We start from the raw sequence: 22598 nt of genomic DNA, 5'->3' as shown, positions 1-22598 counted from the left end.
GCTCAAGATAGCAGTGTGTGGGCAGCCTTCCCCATGGGGCACACAGGGGCCTCCACCTCCATCTCCGCCCCAACGCTGGGGCCCACAGCAGCTGACAGCAGCCAACCCCCACCCTCCCCACCTTGGCCTCTGCTCTGCATTTGCAGCTTTGCCCCATCCCCTCTTCCTTCCCCCAAACCACTCTTATCTCTGGTAAGAAAACCAGATCCCAGAAGGCCCTGGAGGGGCTTATGTAAGTGCAGGTGTCGGGGTCACAGGGGCTCCCCACAGAATGACCTGAAGGCGGCTCTGTGCTCTGGGGAGCTCCCTGGGGGGCCGGGTGTGTGCTAAGTAGAGGTTTGAGTTTCAGACACAGCCTCACCTCAACGGGCTGAACGAAGTGTGCAACAAAGGTAGGGGTCAGGCCTCCTGGGCAGCGGGGAGGGCATGTAGGATCAGCAGAGCCATGTGGGACCTCAGCTGTGTGGCCCTGTCCCTGCAGCTAGGACCCCTCCTTCCCAACCTCCCAGGGCCAGGGGTGGCCTTGCCCAGATACCCAGTACTCCAGTAGGGGTTCAAGCTTCAGGGTCAAGGGGAAGGAGATGGAGGGGTTGGAGGGGAGAGGTGAGCTGAGGCCACAAGCTGCCCCCATGGGCCAGGGCAGGTGCCCTCCAGGCAGTAGGCTGGGGAGAAACACATCACAGACAGATGTAGGGCCTTTTATTATTTGGGGTTCCTCTATATGGAACATGGGACCTCCCCACCCCAAGCCTAGTGCCTCTGGCACCCCCATAACCAGTACACAAGTCCCTGAAGAGTCCCCTTTAAAATCACTAATATAAAAAAGGAGCGAAGGAGGGAAGGCCGACTGCCCACAGGTTGGGCAGCTCCTGGGCGGCAGCAGGGCCAGGGAAGGACACAGGGGGCGTTGGCTTCGGTGCAGGAAGGCACAGGCGTTCCCAGCCCCGGGGCCTCCCCGAGCCGGGAGGCGGCTCCACACACCTGGACTGCAGACTGTGTAGAGCTAGTGGTTATAGTTTATAGTCTGCAGGCAAGGCCAGGCCGGTGGTGCTGAATGGGTGGCCTCTGAAGTGAGGAGAGGGGACACATCAGGATGCTGGGGAAACCTGGGGCTGTCCCGAGGCAGGAACAAGCGAAAGCTGCCTTCCTGGCTTGGCAATGGGAGGGGCCCAGGGAGTCCATCCCGAGCCCATGGCTGGCGCAGGCAGGGGCCACACAGCTCTGCCCGGAGCAGATGAACGATGGTGGCCGGGAGGAGAGGGGACAGGAGGACGAGGCTGCCTCTCTGCTCCAAGGAAGGCACTTGCAGCTGGGGTGGCCTGGTGTGGTGTGGTAGGAGGCGTGGCTTGGCAGATGAGGAGGGAGGGGAGCACGGCAAGGGGGACCGAGTTCCTGCCTCATGCAAACATGGTCAGCTGCAACCACTGCGGGAGAGCAGGCAGGTCAGCCGGGGCCGCAGAAATGGCTCCCTGGCTTCTTCCCCACCCGAACCCCAGGTCCAGCCCCCAGCTCCACGGCTCAGGAGCCACCTCAGGGACCTCATGGAGGGGTTACTTTCTTACCTCCCCCACCCCTGGGAAACCGGAGTGTGGCTCCCATAGAGGCCTCCAAGGGCCTGGGCCTCCCCTCCTGCTCCTTTCCCAGAATCCAGACACCCCCACCCCAGCCTTATTTCCAGGAAAGGACAGGGAACACTGGCCAGATGAGAAAACTCGATCGCCTGGAACTCTTCCCCCACCATGGGCCCAGGGAGGTTCCCACCTTAAACAAGTCAAAGGTCACGACTCCATCCAGATCTGTGTCCAGAGTTTTGAAAAATCCTGTGTGTTCAAGAAAAGGTGATATAGGGCTGAAAACTCAGGGGGATATTCACGCAGGGCCAGGCCTGGCCCCCTTCCTGCCTGGTCCCTCTCTACCTCCCCACAGTGCCGCAAGCTGACAGCCCTTGAAGCTGGGAAGCTTCACCCCTTCCTGCTGCCTGAGAAGCCACTGTCAACTCCCTCCCTCCCCAACTCTCCTGGCACTCAGCCAGGGCCACCCAAACCCAGACCCAGGCCTCTCTGGCACACACTCACAGCACTGGCCTGTATCTGCTAATTCACCCATCTGTCATTCCCCCCAGCTCCTGGGGGATGCGTTTGGGATGGAGCTGGAGGGTGGGAGGCGGTTGGGGACACTCACGGAACATGGTCTCTAGCCGCACCAGGCAGCACACGAAATTGTCAAAGTCGACCGCCAGGTCGGGCTCCGAGTAGCGGGTGATGATGAGCTCGTAAAGTTTCTTGTTGAGCTTGAAGCCTGGTGCAGGAGAGTGAGTGAAGGTCAGGGAGGCGCAGCCCCTGCCCAACAGGATGGGGGAGGGGTTGGGTCCCCAGGAAGGGGGCTGGGGCTAGGCAGGGTGCTAGTAACCTCGGGGAAAAGGACAAGATGGCTGTTACCACGTCACCACTAGCACCCCAGGGACAAGGGCCTGGGGCATAGGAGCAGTGGGGCTACCTGCCCCAGTCCCCACAGGTGCCATCAGCCTTGGGGTCTCACCTGCCGACTCAATGGCCATCCGCATCTCGTAGGCACTCATGCTGCCCGACTTGTCCAGGTCAAACTTCCGGAAGATGGACTGGGGTGGGGGCAGAGGGTGAGGGCCAGGCTGAGTCACCCGGCCCTTCCCACCTGCCCAGCCGGCACCTGCATGACTGAGGTGAGTGGGGACAACCTACCAGGTAATTCCGGATGCGGTTCCACAGGATGTTGAACTCCACCAGGCCCAGCTTCCCATTGCCATCACGCTGGGTGGCCGTTAAGAAGGAAATTCCATCACTTAGACCAGGCATGGGAGAGTGGGCAACTGTGCAGAAGTGGAGACGGCCGCCAAGCCAGCAAGCCGACTTGGGGTTGGGTGAGGAGAAGCAGCAAAAGCCACGTGCAGTCAACCCACAGCCGGGCTTGCCTCGTTCTCTGAGCTGGGCTGCAGTGGAGTGGGCTGGGGAGGGGTCAGAAACAGCACCAGCCTCCGGGTCAATGGGGACCCAGGTCTTGCTCCACCTTTCACTTGACACAGGTCTGTGCCTCAGTCTCTCCCTCCCAACCAACAGGAAGACATCCAGGGAGGCATCTGAGCATGGCGCACTGTGTGTCCACACTCCACATGGCTCTGTCCCGTTCTCTCCGCTGTCCTGGGACAGTTCTCCCAACACCGATACCTCCACCCAAAACCCCATTCAGGAGACAAAAGCAAACGGAAGGATACATCCATGAGGTTCACCATGCTGCGGCATGACTCTAGGCTGAAGCCCTTGGTCCGCAGGTCTTTGTCTGCAAGAAAAACCAATTCCAACATCTCCACCTAGCGAGCTTCCTGCACCTGCCCCTGCTGGGAGCACTGGGTGGGGCAGAGTCAAGGACGCACAAATCCTGATGAGTGGGTGCACTATCTGGCAGAGGAAGTGGGCAGGATTGTTTGTATCATCAGGAAGTACAGGTAAAGTATTTTAGCAATCAAGCCAAAGTCCCAACAGCCACAATTAGTCCAAAGTAAAAAGAAACGAGTGTGAAACAGAAGAGCGCGAAATTGGGTAGAAAGATGGGGCAGGGCAGGGCTTGCTGCAGGCTAGGAGGGTAAGCAGTGCTTCACTAGCAGAGGAGAGGAGGAGAGAGGCTCTGGTTAAGGAAACCGTGTGGATGGAGGTCAGTGGCAGCAAAGGGGAGGGGAGGGGAGGGGAGGGGAGGCCAGCAGTTGTCTGCCCTGGGGAGTGAAGCCAGTCACGTGGTGTTCCCCAAGCCACTCAGCCTGGCCCAGGAGGCTTTGGGAGGAAAGGTAGACTTTTCCTTGGCACTAAGGTGCTGCTCCTGCTTTTTTTTCTTTTTTTGAGACAGGGTCTTGCTCTGTTGCCCAGGCTGGAGTGCACTGATGTGATCACAGCTCACTGCAGCCTCAACCTCCCTGGGCTCAAGCCATCCTCCCAACTCAGCCTCCTGAGTAGCTGGGACTACAGGTGCATGCCACCACGCCTGGCTAATTTTTGTACTTTTTTGTAGAGACAGGGTCTCTCCATATCGTCCAGGCTGGTCTTGAACTCCTGGGCTGAAGCGACTCCTGCCTCGGCCTCCCAGAGTGTTGGGACTACAGGTGTGAGCCACTGTGCCTGGCCAGGCTGTGCTTCTAATCCCACAAAAGCACAGCACCCGAGCACAGGGATTATCAGGACGGCAGGTCAGGAGGAGGAGTATGGGATGGAAATGGCAGGGAACTGGGCTCAGAAAAACTGGAGGATTCCCTGACTCGTGCAGACCAAGGGATGGGGTTCAGCTCAATGTGTGAGCAGGAGCCTGGATTCTGATGTGGAAGAAATGGTGCGGTGGGGCAGCCCCACGGGGACTCACGCTTGCTGATGATCCTATTGAGGATTGTCCGCAGCTCCTTCACGCTGATCTCCATGTCCTGGGGAGAGAGAGGAGGTGGCACCTGCCCCAGGAGAGGGCTGCCCCTCACAGGCCCCTCCCAACGCGCCATGCCCCAACCTACCTCCCCTGCCAGCTGCCTGAAGAGGGCCTTGAAGTTCTCGTCAATCTCCTCTTCTGAGAGCACTTGCTGGACCGAGAAGGGGAGAAAGCAGGTAAGAGAGGCCCCGGCCCTGCCCATGTGGAGGCAGCTGGAGGGAGGGCTGAGGCCGCATATCTGCTACAAGTCACTTCACTTCTCTGAGCCTCAGTTTTCTTTTCTTTTCTTTTTGAGATGGAGTCTCACTCTGTCACCCAGGCTGGAGTGCAGTGGCGGGATCTCAGCTCACTGCAACCTCCGCCTCCTGGGCTCAAGCCATTCTCCCTGCCGCAGCCTCCTGAGTAGCTGGGATTAAAGGTGCCCACCACCATGCCTGGCTAATTTCTGTATTTTTAGTAGAGACGGGGTTTTGCCATGTTGGCCAGGCTGGTCTCAAACTCCCAACCTCAGGTTATCCACCCGCCTCAACCTCCCAAAGTGCTAGGATTACAGGCATGAGCCACCGCGCCTGGCTTGAGTCTCACTTTTCTAATCTGAAAAGGGAATCTCGTTCCTGCCCTGCCCTGCCCCATACCCAGGACTCATGTGACCTAAATGAAGGGGATGCTGTTCTGCTCAGTGAGTAAAAGGCAAGAGTTTGGGCCAGGTGCAGTGGCTCACACCTGTAATCCTAGCACTTTGGGAGGCCGAGGTGGGTGGATCACCTGAAGTCAGGAGTTCGAGACCAGCCTGTCCAAAATGGCAAAACCTCGTCTCTACTAAAAATACAAAAATTAGCCAGGTGTGGCAACGTGCACCTGTAATCCCATCTACTCGGGAGGCTGAGGCAGGAGAATCACCTGCACCCAGGAGACGGAGGTTGCAGTGAGCCGAGATCACGCCATTGCACTCCAGCCTGGGTGACAGAGTGAGACTGTGTCTCAAAAAAAAAAAAAAAAGGGCAAGAGTTTGGATCCCTACTGTACAGCCTCAGGCAAGTTCCCTAACCTCTGTGAACCTGAATTTCCCATTCAGAGGAGGTATGGCAACAAGACCCAGACAGGGTTGATGTAGGGAGGAAATGAGGTAACACAGGTGAAGTGCTCAGCACAAACCCGCCACCAGGTGAGAGCTCAGGGCCTGTGCCATTAGTATCACAGGTCGTCTGCAAACTGTAAAGTGCTGGGCCAATGAGGGATTAGCACTACTCCTATGGCTCCTGCCAGGAGGGGATCTTCCCCGTTAGCAGGAACTCAGGGGACAGGACACCTGGATCCCCATCACACACCCAGGGGTGAGGAAGAGAGGAGGACGGGGCCTGGTGGGGTGGGACCACGCACCTCATCGGGGAGATTGGCCTGGATCTGGTCATCCAGCTCCCTGCAGAGAGTGGGGAGGAAAGGAGCCAGTCAGAGGGGGACAGCAGAGAGGGCCTGAGGGGGTTGGCTGGGAGAGGGGAGGGTGGCAGGGGCCGGTCCATGACTCACGCGGTCCCAGCACTCTTCTCCGAGAAGAAGCGCAGCACGAAGTCGCCCTCCTTGTTGGGCTCAAAGGTGGAGGGCACCACCACATACTCCCCGGGTGGCAGGCGGAAGCGGGTGCTGACCTCTCGCAGGTTGATGAACTGCTCTGAGCGCGCCCGAGACGCATTGGCCAGGAAGAAGTCACGCTTCAAGTGTACAGCCGGCTGGCCCACCAGCTGGTGAGAGGGAGGAGGGAGCAGGGCTGCAGCTGCCCACTCAGCCCACCCTCAGGGGCCGCCCCCAGACCCAGACTCCAGGCTCCTTGTCCTGGCCAAGGGGCTGGAGAGCTGGGGCATGGCTCACTCACAGCCTGTGTGACCCTAACAAGACATTTTGCCTCAGTTTCCTCATCTGTAAAATGTAACAACCCTACTCACTGCAGAGAGTAGAGGAGAGGAGCACCGGATTGCAGATTAGGCATGTGTTTCAATAACACTGTCATTATTATCACTGGGAGCTTTCCCCAGGTCCAGCACTGCAGGGTACTCGGCACCTCATTTGCTGTTCTGCTATTACACCCATTTTACAGACACAAACACAGGCTCGGAGCTTAAGCAACTGCTCAAGGGTACAGAACTCTCAGCCTGTCTAATGTGCTGCTCCTGACATTGCTGGACCGCCCTAGTTGGCACTTACTTGGTGTAGATGGCAAGGCAGGAAGAGCCTCGTGTGTACATGTCAGACAGGGGCTCTGAGGACCAGGGCTCAAATCCAGCTCCCTCACTGACTACCTGTGCTGACCGTCAGGAGAGCAATGTTTGCTCTGCCCACTGAACAGGTGGGGAGAAGCATTTTTCAAGCAGTGAAACAAGGTGACTTCTTAGCTCTCCAGGCCAGGGTGGGTTTGCCACTGGGCTGCTCCCCTCTGGCACCATCAGGGGTGTGTGACTGCAGGTGGGTCATGTGCCACACCTACCTCCGGAGGGACCTGCAATAGAGAGACAGGGGAAGTCAGAGATGTGTGTTTGTCCCAGGGCGGGGTCACACTGCATGATGGGCAGAGGACCTGAGTTCTTAGACCGGACTGATGGGATAAGGAGGCAGAAGGCAGGGCCCTGGGGACCCAGATCTTGTCCCTGCACCAGAGCAGGGCCCCAGGAGGGAGGGCTCAGGCAGGGTCCTCTTGGTCCTGGGAATGCCTGCCCTAGGACTCCACTCTGAGTCAGAGGCTCCAGGCCAGCCCCCGGGGTGGCCAACTGCAATGTTCCAAAGCCCAGGGACAGGAAAGGGCCACTGCAGGCTGCTACCAGGGGGTCTGGGTGTGGGCCAAGACTGCGACCAGGGAGGTCCAGAAGTTTCTGTCCCTGTCTTAAGGGCAGTGTGTGAAGCAGGGCAAATATAGGGCAAGAGCAAGGAGTTCTAATCCCAGAGCGACTGGCACAGCCTCACCTTGGCCAACAGGCCCTCCCTATCCCCTAGCTTTCCCTGCCAGCTTCTGCTCACAGCCTCCAAGACAGAGAGCTCAGTACTCCCAGGCATCAGCTGAGCCAGCTCCCTCCTCCAAGAGCAGCAGGCTGCCCTCTAAGCGTGAGGTGAATCCCAGAATCTCCCTTCCTTGAGCCAACCCCCTTACTCTCTTTCGGCCAGAGGGCCTCAGCAGGTGCCTCCTGGAGGTTGAGATTTCCCAGCCCTCAGGATGGTGGGGGGAGTGGAGAGGAATTTGTGGGGAAGGGCATGGCCCCTGGCACCCCCTGGCGGAAGCCCGCCTGCACTGCGGGTCGGGGGCGCCAGGTCCTCTGCCTGCTCAGTGGGATCCACCCTGCTCACCTCGTAGACCGCGAAGCCAATAGTCTCCATGTCGCGGCCGAAGCGGCGCTCGCGGCGGCGGTGCTTCTGCATAAGGGCGAGCACGAAGCTGCAGCCTGACTCGCGGTCCCCGTAGTCGTCCGGGTCATCCGTCTCATCCAGCCGGATCTTGAACTGGGGGTTCACCCAGAAGGTGGCTGAGGGCAGGTGAGGAGGCGGGGATCAGAGGCAGGGCAGGGCAGAGCCAAGTGGCCCCCAAGCCTCCTCAGCACGTGCCTGTACACGCATTCATTCATTCAACAAATATTACTGAGCACCTGCAGCATGCAGGGTGATGGGCAGGCTGGGCCAGGCTCGGTCCATGCCCTCACAGCCTGCATTTGCAAACTAGAGGCTTCAGTCTGAGCAAGTCTGTTAAGTTAGTGAGCAGAGCAACTGCAAAGAAAAGCAAGCAGGAGCCGGGCGCGGTGGCTCAAGCCTGTAATCCCAGCACTTTGGGAGGCCGAGGCGGGCGGATCACGAAGTCAGGACATGGAGACCATCCTGGCTAACACGGTGAAACCGCGTTTCTACTAAAAATACAAAAAATTATCCGGGTGTGGTGGCGGGCGCCTGTAGTCCCAGCTACTCGGGAGGCTGAGGCAGGAGAATGGCGTGAACCCGGGAGGCGGAGCTTGCAGTGAGCCGAGATTGCGCCACTGCACTCCAGCCTGGGCGGCAGAGTGAGACTCCGTCTCAAAAAAAAAAAAAAAAAAAGAAAGTGACAGCCAATAGTTACAGGATTTTCGGGGGAGGGGGTGAAGAAATGCTCTGGATAACGGTAATGCTTACACAACACTGTGGGTACACGAAAAACCACTAAATTTCACACATCAAAAGTGCAAATTTTCTGGTGTGTGAATTATATTCATTCACAGTTTTCAAAAACACTACGTATCAAAATTGTGTAACTTAATTAAGGATGTACTTAAAAGGAAATTTATCACTTTAGTTGCTTAAATTTTAAAAATCTAAATTAACGAAATAGGCATCTAATTTAAGAAGTCATAACATAAAGTCAAAAAATCAATCCAGGCCGAGTGTGGTGGCTCACGCCTGCAATCCTAGCACTTTGGGAGCCCAGAGCAGGCGGATCAGTTGAGGTCAGGAGTTCAAGACCAGCCTGGCCAACATGGTGAAACCTGGTATCTACTAAAAATACAAAAAAAAAATTAGTCGGGCATGGTGGTGCATGCCTGTAATTCCAGTTACTTGGGAGGCTGAGGCAAGAGAATCACTTAAACCCAGGAGGTGGAGGTTGCAGTGAGCCGAGATCGCACCGCTCCAGCCTAGGTGACAGAGTGAGACTCTGTCTCAAAAAAAATAAAAAATAAAAAATAAATAAATCCAAAGAAGAAGGAATGAGATAATAAACAGTAAAGATTAATGATATAGGAAAAAAAAAATACTACCAGGCACTGTGGCACACACATATAATCCCAGCTACTTGGGAGGCTGAAGTGAGAGGATCACCTGAGCCCAGGAATTTAGGCTGCAGTGACCTAGGATCACAGAGGACTAGGATTGTGCCACTGTACTCCAGTCTGGGCAATAGAGCAAGACCCCATCTCTAAATAAATAAGTAAAAATAATAAAAGAAAAAGAAATACTATACAAAGGACCAACAAAGTCAAAAGTCATTTCTTTTTTTTTTTTTTTTTGAGACGGAGTCTCACTCTGTTGCCCGGGCTGGAGCGCAGTGGCGCGATCTCGGCTCACTGCAAGCTCTGCCTCCCAGGTTCACGCCATTCTCCTGCCTCAGCCTCCCGAGCAGCTGGGACCACAGATACCTGCCCCCACGCCCGGCTAATTTTTTGTATTTTTAGTAAAGACAGGGTTTCACTGTGTTAGCCAGGATGGTCTCCATCTCCTGAGCGTGCCTGGCCAAAAGTCATTTCTTTGTAAAGATTTATATTGACAAACTTCTTGCAGGATTAATAAAGACAAAAGAGACAATGCAAATGAGCAATCCCATGCATAAAAAGGGGACATTGTTATACACGAGACATAAGAGTATATTGGGGGGGCTGGGTGCAGTGGCTCACGCCTGTAATCCCAGCAATTTGGGAGGCCGAGGCAGGAGGATCATAAGGTCAGATGATCAAGACCATGGTGAAACCCCATCTCTACTAAAAATACAAAAAAAAAAAAAAATTAGCCAGGAGTGGTGGCAGGCGCCTGTAGTCCCAGCTACTTGGGATGCTGAGGCAGGAGAATGGCGTGAACTCAGGAGGCAGAGTTTGCAGTGAGCTGAGATGGCACCACTGCACTCCAGCCTGGGCAACAGAGCGAGACTCTGTCTCAAAAAAAATAAAAATAAAAAGAGCCGGGCACGGTGGCTCACGCCTGTAATCCCAGCACTTTGGGAGGCCGAGGCGGGCAGATCACGAGGTCAGGAGATCGAGACCATCCTGGCTAACACGGTGAAACCCCATCCCTACAAAAATACAAAAAATTAGCCGGGCGAGGTGGCGGATGCCTGTAGTCCCAGCTACTCGGGAGGCTGAGGCAGGAAAATGGTGTGAACCCCCGGGGGCAGAGCCTGCAGTGAGCCAAGATCTCACCACTGCACTCCAGCCTGGGCGACAGCGAGACTCTGTCTTAAAAAAAAAAAAAAAAAAGAGTATATTAAGGATAACTTTGTGCTAATAACTTTGAAAACAGATGCAAAGAATAAATTATTAGAAAATACAACTCAGGGCTGGGCACAGTGGCTCATGCCTGTAATCTCAGCACTTTGGGAGGCCAAGGTGGGAGGATCACTTGAGCCCAGGAAGTCGAGATAAGCCTGGGCAACATAGTGAGGCCCCCATCTCTATAAAAATAAAAAATTAGCCAATCATAGAGGCTCACACCTGTGTAGTCCCAGTTACTCAGGAGGCTGAGGCAGGATTTGAGCTCAGGAGTTCAAGGTTGCAGTGAGTAACCTGTCTCTAAAAAAACCCTGTCTCTCTTAAAAAAAAAAAAAAAGAAAAGAAAAAGAAAAAACAAAAGAAAATACAACTTATCAAAATCGGCTCAAGAAACAGAAAATCTGAACAATTCTATAACCTTTAACTTTCAATACTGAATATCATTAATCTTCATACAAAGAAAAAAGCAAGCCTGACAGCTTTACAGACAAGTTCTACCAACCATTCAAGCAACAAATCACTCCCATCTTAGGTAAACTCTTCTAGGAAACAGAAAAAGAGAGGACACTTCCCATCTCACTGTACAGGACGAACATAGCACTGATACCAGTATGGTCAGTATGAGAAAGGAAAATAACAGGCAAATGTCACTCATGACCATGTTGTTTTTATCTCAAGAATGTAAAGTTGATTTAACATTAGAAAAGCAACAAATGCAATTTACCATTTTATTTTTTTTTAAACGGGGTCATGTTCTGTTGCCCAGGGTAGAGTGCAGTGGCACAAACATGGCTCACTGTAGCCTCTACCTCCCTGGCTCAAATGATCCTCCCTCCTCAGCCTCCTGAGGGGCTGGGACTACAAGCGTGTACCACCATACCAGGCTAATTTTTAAAATTTTTTGTAGAGATGAGGTCTCACTGTATTGCCCAAGCTGTTCACAAACTCCTGGGACCATTTTAATAAATAAAAGAAAAAAGCATACTATCATCATAATGTAGACAATTAAAAGTATTTAACAATATTAAACTTCATTAGTCTGATAAAAGGTATCCACAAAAAACCTAGATTAGAAAGGTACTTAGTGGTGAAAACTTCCCCTTTAAGAGTGAGGCTTAGTTAATAGGGTTGCTCCTAAAAATAAAAATTAAAAAAGGGAGGAACAAGAGCAGGAAGCTCTACAGTTCTAGGCAGCATATTAGACAAGAAAAAGTAACAAAAGTTGTAAGAATTAGAAAAGAAACAATCTGTCATTATTTGCAGATGCTATATTCCTAATTAGAAAACCAAAAAGGGCTGGATGCAGTGGCTCACTGTAATCCCAGCACTTTGGGAGGCCAAGGCAGGCAGATCACCTGAGGTCAGGAGTTCGAGACCACCCTGGCCAACATGGTGAAACCCCGTCTCTAATAAAAATACAAAAATTAGCCAGGTGTGGTGCCGCACGCCTGTAATCCCAGCTACTCGGGAAGCTGAGGCACGAGAATCACTTGAACCAGGGAAACAAGTTGCAGTGAGCTAAGATCGTGCCAAAAAATACATACAGATGAATCAGTAAGATTAATTACAGTTTTAAAAAATTTGCTGGATATAAAAAATACATCTAAAAGGTCAAATGCATGTTATCGTATGAGCAACAAGATCACTTGGGAGATGTAATTTTAAAGAACATACTATTTATAATAGAAACAAAATTATAGTGTACCTAGCATTAAATCTCAAGAGATGTATAAATTCTTTATGATAAAAAATACAACATTCTATTGAAAGACATTAAAGTCCAAAATAAATGAAGAGATACACCACATCCTTGGATGAGACTTAAAATTATAAAAATGTCAATTCTCCCCAAATTGGTCTATAGGTTTCATGTAATTCCAAATTAAAATCTCAAAATGATTTTTCAAAAGACTTGGTAAACTGATTCTAAAATTCATTTGGAAAAACAAAGGTCAAGAACAGCTAAGACAGATGCAGTGGCTCACGCCTGTAATCCCAGCAATTTGGGAGGCCAAGCCAGGCGGATCAGTTGAGTTTGAGACCAGCCTGGCCAACGTGGTGAAACCCCGTCTCTACTAAAAATACAAACATTAGCTGGGTGTGGTGGCAGGCACCTGTAATCACAGCTACTCAGGAGGCTGAGGCAGAAGAATCATTTGAACCCAGGAGGTGGAGGTTGCAATGAGCCAAGATCGCGCCACTGCACTTTAGCCTGGGCAAGAGAGCAAGACTCCGTCTCAAAAAAAAAAAAAAAAAAAAAACGACAAAAAAAAAAAACAGCTAAGAGACTCTTGAAGAAGGAATTTGCCCTGTGCAACAGCAGGACTTACATATCTATAGTAATGGATTCAATGTGTTATTGGCAGAGGGATAGACCCAGGGACAGAATGGTGAGTCCAGAAACAGACCAACACATACCTCGGGACTAGGTGAGGGCGCTAGTGCTGCTGGGGAGAGACGAGATGATGTATTTCTCAATAAATGGCACAGGGAACGGTGGTTATCTATTTGGGGAAAGACTGAAATTGGATCCCTACAAGGGAGAAGAATGCTTCAAAACAGAGGGCAGGGAGCCGTGCTGAGGATGTAGCACAGGAGAACAGGGCAGCGGCGGATCTGGCAAGGCCAAAGCTGTAAGTGACCTTTGAAAGGGTGGTTTTAGCAGCATGGTAGGGATGAAGCTGGACTGGGAAGGGTTAAGCAATGAAGCAGAAGTGAGAAAGGAAACAGGGAGTATGAAAATTCCTGAGAAATTGTGCTTTGAAGGAGGGCGGAGAAATGAACAGGGAAGTGGGGTTGAGAGGGTTGCTTTATGTTAAGACAGAGAACTCTCCATAATAACACTGGAGAGAGAGGTGACAGATGAAGGAGCAAATGCTTTCAGAGGTGAGGGAGAATGGGATCTGGTGCAGACGTGGGGGTCCCCATGAGCAGGGACTGTTCTGCCACTGTCGCAGGTGGGGAGGCAATGAGAACACAGGCATAGATGCAGAAGGCTGGGGGATTTGGAGGTGGGAACACAAGGTGTCCTGCAGGATGAAGTCTATCTTTTCAATGAAGTGCAAGGCCAGGCCCGAAGGTGACAGTAACAGTGGGGAGAGGTCAAGGTGAGAGTGGAAACGTTACTAACCAATAGTGGAATTGCTGGGGATCATGGAAAATGCTCATTTGAGATTTGTGGCTGTGAATTTACAGAGAAAATATGGCATCAGTTATGTGATTTCTCTCCTGCCACACTCAATGGTTCTCAAGCCAGTGGAGAGCTAGGTTCCACTAGGATGGGTTTTGTGCCAGATGATGGGAGACAGGGGCCAGGGGACTGAAAGTGTTTGTAGGAACAAGATTAAAATGATAGCTCTAACCTAGGTAAGGAGAGAAGGCAAGATGGGAGAGGCAGGATGGTACACCTGGTGGGTTCAACGGACTGGCTTGGTCCAAGGGTTGAAGACTAAGGGAGTGGAAAGAGTCGAAGGTGGAGGTCAGAGAGCGGGTGTTTGCAAGGCAAGGCAGCTCTGGTGCCCTCGTGGTGGGGGCTGAGCTAAGGTAGAGAAAAAGGGTGCTGCAGGTGAGAGTGACAAGGAACTGAGAGGCCAGGCTGTGGCCCGCGTCAGCCACATGGATCTAGAAGCCCAGAGAAAGATGGCAAGAGAAGGCAAAAGGGACCTGGCGCAGTGGCACACGCCTGTAATTCCAGCACTTTGGGAGGCCAAGGTGGTCGGACCACCTGAGGTCAGGAATTCGAGACCAGACTGGCCAACATGGAGAAACCCTGCCTCTACTAAAAATACAAAAATTAGCTGGATGTGGTAGGTGCCTGTAATCCCAGCTACTCGAGAGGCTAAGGCAGGAGAATTGCTTGAATCTGGGAGATGGAGGTTGTAGTGAGCCGAGGTCACACTACTGCACTCCAGCCTGGGCGACAGAGTGAGACTCTGTCTCAAAAAAAAAAAGCGAAAGCAGGAGGGAAGGGCCCAGGAAAGGAGTGACAGGCAGGTGGCTGGATGGCCACAAGATCTTTGCCCCTCATGAGCACCCTAGGCTCAGGCCCCAGGACGGTGAGTCAAGCATGCCTCTTTAAAATTTACGAGGACATTTAATATTTTACTCCTCAAAGCAAATTCAAGAGATCAGCCTATATCTTGCAAGTGAGGAAACGGAGGCTCAGTGAGATGACGTGCCTTCTGGAGCCCCTAAGCCAGGAAGCAGCAAGACCCAGAGCCCGCCCCCATGCACCTGGGTAGTTCCGGCAGCCCCCCGCGGTGCTCCCCCGCCGCCAGGTGCCTTCGTAGAGTGTGGTGTTCCATTTGCGGATGGTCCGGCTCTTGAGGGCGTCGGGTGTGAGGTTGCAGATCTCCAGGCGGGTGAACTCCCGCATGAAGTCTCGGAATGACATCCTGAGCGGGGAGGTGCACAGGTGAGGCACAGCCCGTCAGGGCACAGAGCTGATGTATAGCGGTGGAGAGGTGGAGTAGAAGGGGAAGGGGCGCTCACCAGAACTCCCCGTCCTCCATCTTGACCCGGAGCTGCTCCCGTTCATACGGGTCCACGTTGTTCCATTCTGAGGAGCTGTGAGGAGCAGGGCTCTGCCAGGGCTGGTGGGCAATGACCTGCCTGGCCTCTGTCCCTAGGGCCTGTCTACCCTGGCCTGTCTTCCCCCGGCCCAGCCCAGGTGGCCTCCTCAAGGTCAAGCCCCAAGGTTCCGCTTCTAGGAGGTGGTCTCATCAGGGCCAGTCTAACACCCTGCACACACCTGATGGCTGGGCACAGGGGCCCGCACGGCCTGAGCTTTGTCAGAGCAGTCCCCCAGACCCAGTCTTGTGAAGATAGGCCCCTCTGCTCAATCCTGGGTCCAGTCTGGCCTGGAAGAGCCCCGAGCAGAAATGTCGGGGCACCTAACAGCTTCCCCAAGGCACCCCAGACAGTGCCCACTGCCCCTCACCTGTCACTCCAGGCTCCCGTCCACTCCACCTCGCCCCAGGGGTTCCGCATCCGGATCAGGCTCACCATCTGGCCTCGGTAGTTCACCTATTTGCCAGAGCTCCTGTTAGTGCTAGCTTCCAGCAGGCACTTTTTTTTTGAGACAGAGTCTTGCTCTGTCACCCAGGCTGGAGTGCAGTGGTGTGATCTCAGCTCACTGCAACCTCCGCCTCCTGGGTTCAAGCAATTCAATTCTCTTGCCTCAGCCTCCCAAATAGCTGGAATTACAGGCACCTGCCACCATGCCTGGCTAGTTTTTGTATTTTTAGTAGAGACAGAGTTTCACCACGTTGGCCAGGCTGGTCTCGAACTCCTTACCTCAGGTGATCTGCCCACCTCAGCCTCCCAAAGTGTTGGGATTACAGGTGTGAGCCACTGCACCTGGCCCATGCACGCACTTTAACACTCCACCTCCCATACTCTCATCCTCTCCAAGCCCTGCTCAGCACCCAGATGAAGCCTGTCCTCCTGAAATTCACAGCCCAGGCAGGCAGCTGTGCACATGAACTATAGTCAGTGAGGGCAGCACATGATAGGCATCTCAGATGGGTGTCCCCAGAAGAGAGATAAGGTGCTGCAGGAGGGGAAAGGAGGAGCCAGCACCTTCCACAGCCCTGGTCAGGTGCCAGAGAGGCAAGAACAGGCCAGGGGGCAGGAACTGCCCTGCAGGGAAGGCCCCACCCAGGGCAGTACCTGCTTGGCCCCGGTCACAGAGTAGGCGTGGCCCTTCACCAACTTCTTGAAGGTGATGGCCTCCATGTCTAGGACGCTGGAGATCTGCAGAAAGAGGCACACACTGTGGTCAGTGGCTAGGTCCCCCCGGCCTATCAGATGAGCCCCCAGCACTCAGGGTCTTGGATGTTCCCACTTGCACATACAATAGTTGCCAGGAGAAGCAAGCAGGGACCCCGATCCCACCTGGTTCATCACCCCCACCTATGGATACCCCCACATATAGATGCTGCTCTTTTGGAGAGGGGTAGCCTGGGTACCCCACCAATGCTGCCACTGGGACGGGGGAGCTCAGCCACCCGGCTGACACTGCTACTGGCCAGGGCTGACCAGAACCTGTGCGAACATGCATGTGCACACACACAGCCGTGCACAGCCCACCAGAGCCACACGGCCCTCAGTGGGCCTCATGGAGAAGGACGTGAGGACAGGAGAGTCGGTTAGAAATGGGGATGGGAGCTGGGGTTAGAGCTGCGGGTGGCAGTGATACTGGGGTCAAGTCTGGCGTTGAGGACTGGGGAGCAGAGTTGAGTGTGGAAACAGAGGAGCAGGGAAGGGTGGGAATGGAGTGAGTGTGGGATTGAGGCTAGGATTGGGTGGGAACTGAGACCAGGAGATGAAATCTGAGGCTGGTGAACTGGACAGAGGATGGCATGGATCGAGATGACAGGAGTGAGGGAAAACAGCATTGTGGACGGTCGGGAAAACAAGCACAGGAAAGAGCTGAGGTGTGAAGTTTTGGGGGAGGAGTGGGGAGGTGAGGACAGGAGCGACACCAGGCATGGGGGGTGGAAGTGATGGATAAGGCTGGGTATGCATCCAGAGGTGGAGCTTAGGTGCAGGACAGGGGTCTGGAGCGAAGCCCAGGTGGGGATTTTAGAAAATGCGACAGGTCAGGATACCAGGGTACCAGGGTTCCAGGGTACCAAAGCATCGGGGCCGGGCGCACTCACGTCTATGGAGCAGCCCAGCAGGGAGCCCCGCTCCAGCGCCTTGAGGATGATCTGGTAGAGGTCACTGGGAGCCTTGCGCAACTCGTACCACTCGGTGACCCCGCCTGTGAAGTCCTCAAAGCCCTCCGAGGTGCTGCCCCCTGACAGGGCCTCGTAGCTGCCATTTACCCTGTGGGCAGCTCCAGGTCAGTGCTCTGGCATCAAGCAGGACCCTCTGGGAAGACAGTGAGGAGCCCCCACCCCTCAGCTGGAGTTGTCCCCTCAGCCGCTACTCACTTGGCATAGGCCTTCTCAAGCAGGGCGCTCCAGAACTCGTTGCCTTCGGCAGAGTGCACGAACACTAGCTTCCCGTCCTTGATGGGCAGCAGGTCATCCACGACCACGTCCACCCACTCCCCAAATTGCCACAGCTGTGGGGGAGGGGCACGGTGAGTACCTGCTTTGGAATTCCCAGACCTGAGCTCCATCCTTACCTCTACCTTCCTAGATGAGGATTCTAGATCCCAGATACATACCAGATACACGTAGACTAAATCATGTAAATTAGATACATACTAGATGTATACTAGGTCAGGTATACCAGGTACATAGTAGATGCATGTATACTAGATCACATATACTAGATACACACTACATGCATGTATACCTCTAGATACATGTATGCTACAGATATGCTAGATACATGAATCTAGGTATTGAAGGAAATCAAAGTATTTCACCCTGAAATATACTTCTTCAACATATTTTGAGATAGCTGTTCAGAGGGTCTGCAAACAGAAGTAGCCCTGTAATACTGTCTTTCGTGGGGGAGATTTGCATCTGTAGAGAAAATCTGCATTGATGTAGCCAGGCTTTCTCTAAGGCCTTCCCTTGTCAGACTGAGAGCCTGACACCCTTTAAAGGTCTGAACGAAACAATTACCATATATTCCCTCTGAGGGCTGCTACCTGTGAGGTTTCATCTACATAACAAGACTGCCTTTGCTACCCAGGCCCCCTTTTCTTCCCCTTCCATAGTCTGTCTTGCCACTATAACCTGATTTATCACCAGAACCTGGTTTTGGCCATGTTCGAGCCCCCATTCTTCCTGTAACCTCAGGATGCTTCTGTACCCATTGTGGGGCTGGGGTGGTCACTCTGTGGTTCCCGACCCCACGCTGCAGGCTAATCAATTTGTATGCCATTTCTCCTACTAACCTCCTTTTGTGAGTTGATTTTTCCGTGAACCTTCAGAGGGCGAAGGGGATGCTTTCCTTTGCCTGTACAATATATACTAGATACCTTCATATTTGATGTATGCTAACACATGCATACCACATAGAGACATGTGTATACTTGATATGTACATGTATGCTCGAGACATACTAGCTACATGATCCTGGGAAACTTATCGCCTCTGAGCCTCAGTTTCCCTATCCATAAAAAGGAGCAGCGGTGCCTTCTTCACGGAAGACATTTTTAAATAAGAGCACAGGCAAAGCCTTTAGGGAGTCACTGAACAAACAGGGTTCCTCCTCAGGCACGGAGAGGTGGAAAAGCTCTGGGGCCTGGGCTTTCTGGAACTAGCCCCCTTTTAGGCCATGGCCCCCTGACTCTTCCCTCCCTATTCTAGGGGGTTAGGGGCACCTGTGTCATTGGATGAGCAGTGAAAATGTGGCATCCAGATCCTACAACCACAAGATGGGCAGGACTGGTTCTCACAATCACAGGCTTTGTTTCAGAGATGCCACAAGGGGCAGGTTTCCCAGGGCAGGGTCGGGGCCCAAGGCGTCTGGGGTCAGAAGCGACCAAGGACTCCAGGTACTATCTGAGGGGTCGGGGCCAGGACAACGGGGGTGGGGGGGGGGGGGGCGGAGGGAGGGGGCCCTAGGAGCCCAAGTTGCGGAGAGTGTGGGTGGCGGGTACTGAACTAGCCAATCAGAGGCCAGGGAGGAGCGGATTGGAGGAGCGAGGGAAGGGGGCGAGCCTGCACCCCTGCAGACTAGAGCGGGTGAGTGTGGCGCTGGGCCAAACTGGATCCGCACTGTGAGTTCCGCACCCTGGGTTCCGAGGGCCACCTCCACCCGCGCAAGGTGGGCAAGGTCAGAGTAGGGTAAGGGGCTCTCTAACCAGGCAGAAGGAGGGAACACCCAAGAGTCCTTCGGGCAGGGCTTGGGCCTCCAAGGCTGGAGAGTCTCATCCAGGGTTGCTGGGCATGTCCCTCCCAAAGGCAGCTCATTGAGAATTGATTGGTGTGACTTGAAAAATGGGCCGTGGGCACACTGTCAGGAAAAGCTGGTTTACATAGACTTAATCTCGAGTCTTTCTTTTCTGCTGGGCTCAGTCAGACCTTGCCAAAGCACAGGAGGAGTTGGGGGATAGGAGGCTTGACAGGTGGAGAAGGCCACACGTGCTGATCTATTTTCCCCAGCGAACACTCCTTTCTCAGATGGGGCAACTGAGACCGACCTCCGGGAGGAGCGGAATTTGTCCCACAGGATATAACACAAAAGTCTTTCTGTTCTTTCAAGCACTTTCCACCTGATACATACAACCACCTAGAAAAACTGCCAGCCGAAATACCTGCCCAGCCCAGTCACTTCACACATGACAGACCCGAGATGGCACTGAGAGGTCAAATACCTGCTAGAGGGAGGGCTGGCCCCACAGGGTGTGGCCCTAACTGCAGGTACTGTGGGTCATCCTTCCACATCTCCCCCAGTGCCTGCTGCACCTCCTCCCCAGGGGGGCCCTCACCTGGAAATGGAAGATGCCAGCATAGCCATTCTGGAAGCTCTGGCCGTGCGGAACCACTCGGTGCAGGAGGGTGTCGTTGAGAGTGAGGGAGGCGATGGCTGCCAAGAGCCAGCAGTCCCCTGGGGCAGGAGGGATGCACATCAGCCTGCTCTACCAACCTGCCCCGGGGGGAAGCGGGTGCTAGGGAGAATCTGGGGTTCCTTGGCCAGGGTGCCACTTAACTCCCCTCAGCTTGCAGAAAAGACCCAGGAATCTAGGCAAACCAGCCCCAGCGCTGATAGCCAGAGCCTGCCTGGGCTTGCAAGAGGGAGGGGTTGGGGCAGAGCCTGAAGGAGCGGGAATGGGGAACTACTGTGGAAAAAATAGGCGGGACCCCACGCCCTGGGGGCCTACCCAGTGCTCCCTGGCAGATGTCTGTGCGGGTGGCTCCATCCACGATGAACTGGGGGTTTGACAGCAGCTCCTACGAGAGACCCAGAGTCCTGTTCCTGGGCCAGCCCCTCCCAGAAATTGGCACCAGGCCACCCCAGACCCCATTCCCCACCAGGGACATGGAGTCCCATCCCTACTCCTCATCCAGGATCTGGGCTCAGCCGAGTCCCACCCAGGATGGCCCCTCTCACCGTGGGACGCTTCCACTTGATGCCATAGGTCTTGGAGGAATTGGGACCCAGGTCCTTGTAACCCAGGCTCTGGGGCACCGGGGGGAAGGCCTCATCACGGAAGAGGGTCCCACTCTGCAGGCATTGCACCCTCAGCTGCTCATAATCCTGGCCCAGGTACTTGATGGCATTCTCATGGCGGCCCAGGCCCAGCTCCTTGGCCCGCTGCTTCTGCACTTGGGCTGACACCCCTGTGCAGTACACCGGCGTAATGATCTCCTCCGACATCCTGCCGGACAGATGGGCCTGCTCAGAACCCAGGCCTTCCCAAGACTAGAACCTGGGCTCCTCCCTGCAAGCTCTGCTCTCCTGCCCCTGCTTATCCATCCCCAAACCTAGGGTTTCCCTGCCTCACTGCTCCCCTCACAGAAGTAGCGTTCTCAGCCACCCCCCGGTGCTCCCAGTGAATCTAGGAAAGGGGTTTCCCAGTTCCCAGGCGTGCCGGCCACCTCTCCTTTCCCGGATCCCATTGTCAGGGGCTTGCAGCTCTGTAGTGAGCCAGCAGGTCAGGTGGGGCAGGGCGGAGCCTCCAGACAGCACAAGGAACTGGGCAGGTGGGACACAGCAGGGAAGGCCTCTTTGATCCTGTTCACGGGCTGCAACCCCCTCCCCAAACTAACCAAGCTCCTTGTGCACCGGCCCCTTGCCGTGGGCTGAAAACCCCAGACAGTCGGGGTCTCCCTCCTCAGGCCCCCGCAGCAGGCTCGATATCAGCGCTGGCGGGCCCTAGCCCAGCCCCTGGGGACATCCCGCAGCAGGCTCGATATCAGCGCTGGTGGGCCCTAGCCCAGCCCATGGGGACAGCGGTGAGCCAGGCTCGGACAGGCGCCTGGGCTGTGCCGCTCCGCCAGCCCCCGCCCCTGCCCCAGGCACGCAGAGGCCCCCGAGAAGGGGCCGAGCTGGGGCAGCCCCTCAGCCTAGGAGCAGTGGCCAGGGTCAAGGAATCCCGGCTCGGCTACCCAGCTTCTTACCTGGGGGAGGGGTGTTTGGGGGTCGCTGCGGTCCCTGAGGCTGGCTTCCCGGTGGCAGCTCAGGGCAGGGCCCAACCAGGAAGAGCGCTCCTCCCCGCCCTCCTCCCGCCGCCCCTCCGCCTTTCGCCCTCCCTTTCTCCTTCTCCTCCTCCTCCTCCTGGGGCTCCTACCCCGCTTCCTCTCGGCTCTCCCTTATCTCTCCGGCACGGTCTCTGACTATCTCTTACTCACGGTGTCTCCCCGCCCCTCCCTCCGCAGGCCAGGGGCCAATTCCGCGAGAGGACAAATTAGTAAAAGGCAGAGCAGTCCCCGGGGAGGGGCCAGCGCGGGGGGGGGGCGGGGGGGGGGCCGGGGCGCGGCGGAAGGGCACCGCTGGGAGCGGAGGGGGAGGGCCGGGCAGGGGGTATTTTTAACCAGGGGCAGTAGCTCGAGTTGCAGGGCCGGACGGCCGCACCCCACGCGCGCCCCGGCGGGCATTCCCGGGCGATCGGGCGGCGGCGCCGCCTTCCGCAGCCCCGGGCCCGCCCGGTCCCCAGCTCCCCTCGCTCCGCACGGCCGCAGCTGCTCCCGCCGCTCCCAGCCCGCCCCGGCGCGGGGCCGAGATTACCTCGGGCTGCGGCAGCTGCTCTGAGGAGGGGCCCGGCTGGCAGCGAGCAGACCCCTGCCGAACACTCAGCAAACCGCAGCCTCACCCCGCAGGGCCAAGCCGCTCCCCGCCCCCACCCAACCGCCGCGCCCCAGCTTGGCGCTCCCCGGGGGAACCCAGGGGGACCGGGCTCGCTGCGTGACCTTGGGTAAGTCCCTGCCCCGCTCGGCCCGGCTTTCCGCATGCGTGCAGCCTATGGGATGGGGTTGGGCAATTGTGGGAGCCCATCTTTCTCTAACTTTCTGGGGTTTCTTGAACCTGGAAACTTCGAGAGGTGGACATCCCTGTCCTCTCCCCCAGGCTCTCAGCCCACCCACCTGGAAGCGCCCATGTGTCACCTTACCCAGGAGAGGGCGGCAGAGGCTGCGAGCAGGACGGCAGCCCCCTCTCCCCACCCCCAGAACCTTGAGATCCTGCTTCACGGGCTGCAAGAAGTTGGGGGGCCAGGATTCGGCGCGGAGGCCGGGAGTGTGGGTGGGGAGACTGCACAGACTCCTGAGACCC

General features: G+C 55.2%; 1 protein-coding gene across 6 annotated transcripts; it reads right to left on the bottom strand.

The window, feature by feature from the left end:
* Positions 1-677: 677 nt before the first annotated feature.
* CAPN1 (calpain 1) lies at positions 678-22198 on the bottom strand. Of its 6 annotated transcripts, none has more exons than XM_030811175.1 (22): positions 21619-21783; positions 20439-20706; positions 20209-20278; positions 19816-19934; positions 17357-17490; positions 17081-17249; positions 16089-16172; positions 15358-15443; positions 14910-14984; positions 14652-14812; positions 7768-7943; positions 6917-6928; positions 5965-6176; positions 5818-5857; positions 4523-4588; positions 4381-4438; positions 3248-3312; positions 2718-2786; positions 2539-2617; positions 2182-2298; positions 1762-1820; positions 678-1424 (listed from the first exon to the last, which is right to left on the bottom strand). In XM_030811175.1, the coding sequence occupies exons 2-22, from the start codon at positions 20703-20705 to the stop codon at positions 1398-1400; spliced, it is 2145 nt and encodes a 714-aa protein (XP_030667035.1). In that variant the 5' UTR covers position 20706; positions 21619-21783; the 3' UTR covers positions 678-1397. The 6 variants fall into 6 exon arrangements, with proteins under 6 accessions (XP_030667035.1, XP_030667037.1, XP_030667034.1 ...); XM_030811177.1 differs by having other exon boundaries at positions 21680-21775; XM_030811174.1 differs by having other exon boundaries at positions 21449-21732.
* Positions 22199-22598: the final 400 nt, after the last annotated feature.

Source organism: Nomascus leucogenys, chromosome 4 (genome assembly GCF_006542625.1).
Source record: "Nomascus leucogenys isolate Asia chromosome 4, Asia_NLE_v1, whole genome shotgun sequence".
NCBI classification, from domain to species: Eukaryota; Metazoa; Chordata; class Mammalia; order Primates; family Hylobatidae; genus Nomascus; species Nomascus leucogenys.
The sequence above is the reverse complement of the archived record's forward strand: the minus strand, read 5'-3'. Positions and strand labels throughout refer to the sequence as shown.